We start from the raw sequence: 2,921 nt of genomic DNA, 5'->3' as shown, positions 1-2,921 counted from the left end.
GCCATCGGGGAGCAGACCTAAGCTGCAGTCAGACATCCTTAGCACTGCTGAGGAGGCATGAGAGGCTCCCACCACCACCGCTGTTCTGGTAGTCATCAGCCTGGCTTGTGGCTGAGCAGAGCTCCCCATGTGAGAGCACACTGAACACCAGCGGGCAGCTCCTACATTGATTGTCTGCCCCCTGGTGGTCAGTGTGCACCAGGGGGCAGATGCTCAATGCACAGGCATGGAAACATGGAACAAGGAACATGATGAATCTCAGAGGGAAAGGAGGACAGGGAGGGCGGAAAGAGATTAACCAATGATCTTATATGCATACTAGAGGCCCGGTGCAAGGAGTTGTGCACTGGTTGGGTACCTTGGCCCAGCTTACAGGGATCAGGCCGAATCCATGCACTGGGCCTCTGACATCCCCCGAGGGGTCCCAGATTGCAAGAGGGCGTAGGCCAGGCCGAGGGACCCCACCCGTGCACAAACCCATGCACCGGGCCTCTAGTCACCAAATAAAGAGATTGAGCACACGAGCCTCTCAACATCCTTGACCGCAATGTACCATGTTCTCCGAACAGCGATAGAAGAGTATCTTCTATCAAATGGAAATTGGTTTAACTTAGCAAAGTCAACATTAACAGATGGGCATTCATGTTGTGTGTTTAGAAAAATGAGTTTAGCTATGGGAGAATAAGGGAAGACACACTCAGCGGGGAAAGGAGCCATGATGGCCTGGCCTGGCCTGGCTCTGACCCTGCTAGACTTGCCTTGGTTTTCTCAAGGTTGGCCTCCTCCGTCATCTGCACGGCACGCTTCACCTGCTCGAAGGCGCCCGCCTCCCTCTGCTGCACGTCGGCCAAGCTGCTCCTCGCGGAAACCAGCGCGGACATGAAGTCATCTCTCTCCCTGTCGGCACAAAAAGGACATTCAAAGCAAGAAAGGACCGAACGCTCATGCATTCCTAGGTCAGGAAGAAACAAGCCTGAAGACGCATCAGAAGAGAGCCGGGCGGGCGGCCCAGCACGCAGCGCAGGCAGAGAAGGGCCCTCTGTTCTCGCTCGCGGGGCTGGCAGGGCAGCGGGCAGGCGGGAGCGTCGGGCTGGACGGCATCTGCTGGACAAGGGCCACTGTGGAGACGCTGGCACCCTGAGGGATGCAGATGAAGGCCCAGAAGAGGGGAAATTCATTTAAAAAGGAAAAAAGCAGCAAGGTAGAGAAGCTGTGGACTGTGCCCCAAAGCAGAGGCAAACATATGAAGAAGGGACAACTAAGGTAGCTTGCACCGCCAGTTCTCTCAGCTACTTGAACAAATATATGTCCTTTCCCTTTTCTTAAAATATATTTGTATTGATTTCAGAGAGGAAGGGAGAGGGGGAGAGAGATAGAAACATCAGTGATGAGAGAGAATCATTGATCGGCTGCCTCCTGCAGGCCCCACACCCGGGCATGTGCCCTGACCGGAAATCGAACTGTGCCCTCCCAGGTCACAGGCAGACGCTTAACCACTGAGCCACGCCGGCCTGGCAATGTCTTTTCCTTTTCACCTGCCTCCCAGGCCCCCTTTTCACTCTCCTCTTCCAATTATATTTTCACCTCCTTATGAACACTTTTCTTCTTTCAATGGGTAAGTACTGTTGAACCCCTCAAATGCCCTGGTCACCCATATAATACTCACGAGGTAACACAATCTCATCCCACTGGGTCTCATCATTGCCTTGCCCCTCCCCTCCCCCATCTGCGGCTGTTCTCAGAAGTGCCCTAAGCCAAGCTCTTTCTCCGGGAGAGAAGTGAAGGGAATGCCAAGTGCCCTGGCATGAGAAACAGCGTGGATCCATTCTTATGGGTTAAATAAACCCACATAAAAGGATCCAGGACATTTGGAATCTGTCCACTGGATTAAAATGACCAGTAGACCAAAGAGAAAGTGAGGTGGAAACTTTCTATACACACAGAGTTCAAAAACTGTAAGTTGGAGGGTTGTGTGTCTTGCTAAAGAGCTCAAGTTTTAAAGTGTGGTTTCAAGTTCAGCTGAAGTCATTGCTTGCAGTTTCCTTTTCATTGCCAAGTTCTAAAGGATCAGAAAACAGCCAACTGTGATTTTCTTTTTAATTTAGCAAACTTTGAGTCATGATTTCAAAGATTATAAACTCTGAGTTTGAGCTGCTTTCAGAATGAACCAGTGACTCCATTTAAAAAGATCTCTAACAGATAAAAATGATTCAAACTATTTGTGGTATTTGGAAAACAGCCATATTTTAAGAAATATGTAATACTGAACGGGTCTCATCATTGCCTTGCCCCTCCCCTCCCCCATCTGCGGCTGTTCTCAGAAGTGCCCTAAGCCAAGCTCTTTCTCCGGGAGAGAAGTGAAGGGAATGCCAAGTGCCCTGGCATGAGAAACAGCATGGATCCATTCTTATGGGTTAAATAAACCCACATAAAAGGATCCAGGACATTTGGAATCTGTCCACTGGATTAAAATGGCCAGTAGACCAACGAGAAAGTGAGGTGGAAACTTTCTATACACACACAGTTAAAAAACTGTAAGTTGGAGGGATGTGTGTCTTGCTAAAGAGCTCAAGTTTTAAACTGTGGTTTCAAGTTCAGCTGAAGTCATTGCTGGCAGTTTCCTTTTCATTGCCAAGTTCTAAAGGATCAGAAAACAGCCAACTGTGATTTTCTTTTTAATTTAGCAAACTTTGAGTCATGATTTCAAAGATTATAAACTCTGAGTTTGAGCTGCTTTCAGAATGAACCAGTGACTCCATTTAAAAAGATCTCTAACAGATAAAAATGATTCAAACTATTTGTGGTATTTGGAAAACAGCCATATTTTAAGAAATATGTAATACTGAACAAAGTTACAATTATTAAGTTTCATAAAAGCTCTTTTTGTTTTTTTAAAAAAAAAAGAATAGATTGCTGCAAGT

The 2,921-nt window shown here is 47.5% G+C and overlaps 1 protein-coding gene across 1 annotated transcript in view; it reads right to left on the bottom strand.

Annotated features, from left to right (window-relative positions):
* The window catches only part of LOC102770638 (serologically defined colon cancer antigen 8 homolog), a gene marked incomplete at its 5' end in the record, with an annotated part of 117,418 nt that overhangs the window by 88,914 nt on the left and 25,583 nt on the right, over nt 1–2,921 (bottom strand). Inside the window, one exon of the mRNA XM_015559921.1 lies at nt 759–897. Coding sequence (XP_015415407.1) covers nt 759–897 — 139 coding nt within the window. The remainder of the gene's footprint in view (nt 1–758; nt 898–2,921) is intronic.

The sequence above is a fragment of the Myotis davidii genome, unplaced genomic scaffold (genome assembly GCF_000327345.1).
Source record: "Myotis davidii unplaced genomic scaffold, ASM32734v1 scaffold754, whole genome shotgun sequence".
Taxonomy (NCBI): Eukaryota; Metazoa; Chordata; class Mammalia; order Chiroptera; family Vespertilionidae; genus Myotis; species Myotis davidii.
This window is presented reverse-complemented; position numbering and strand designations above follow the sequence as displayed.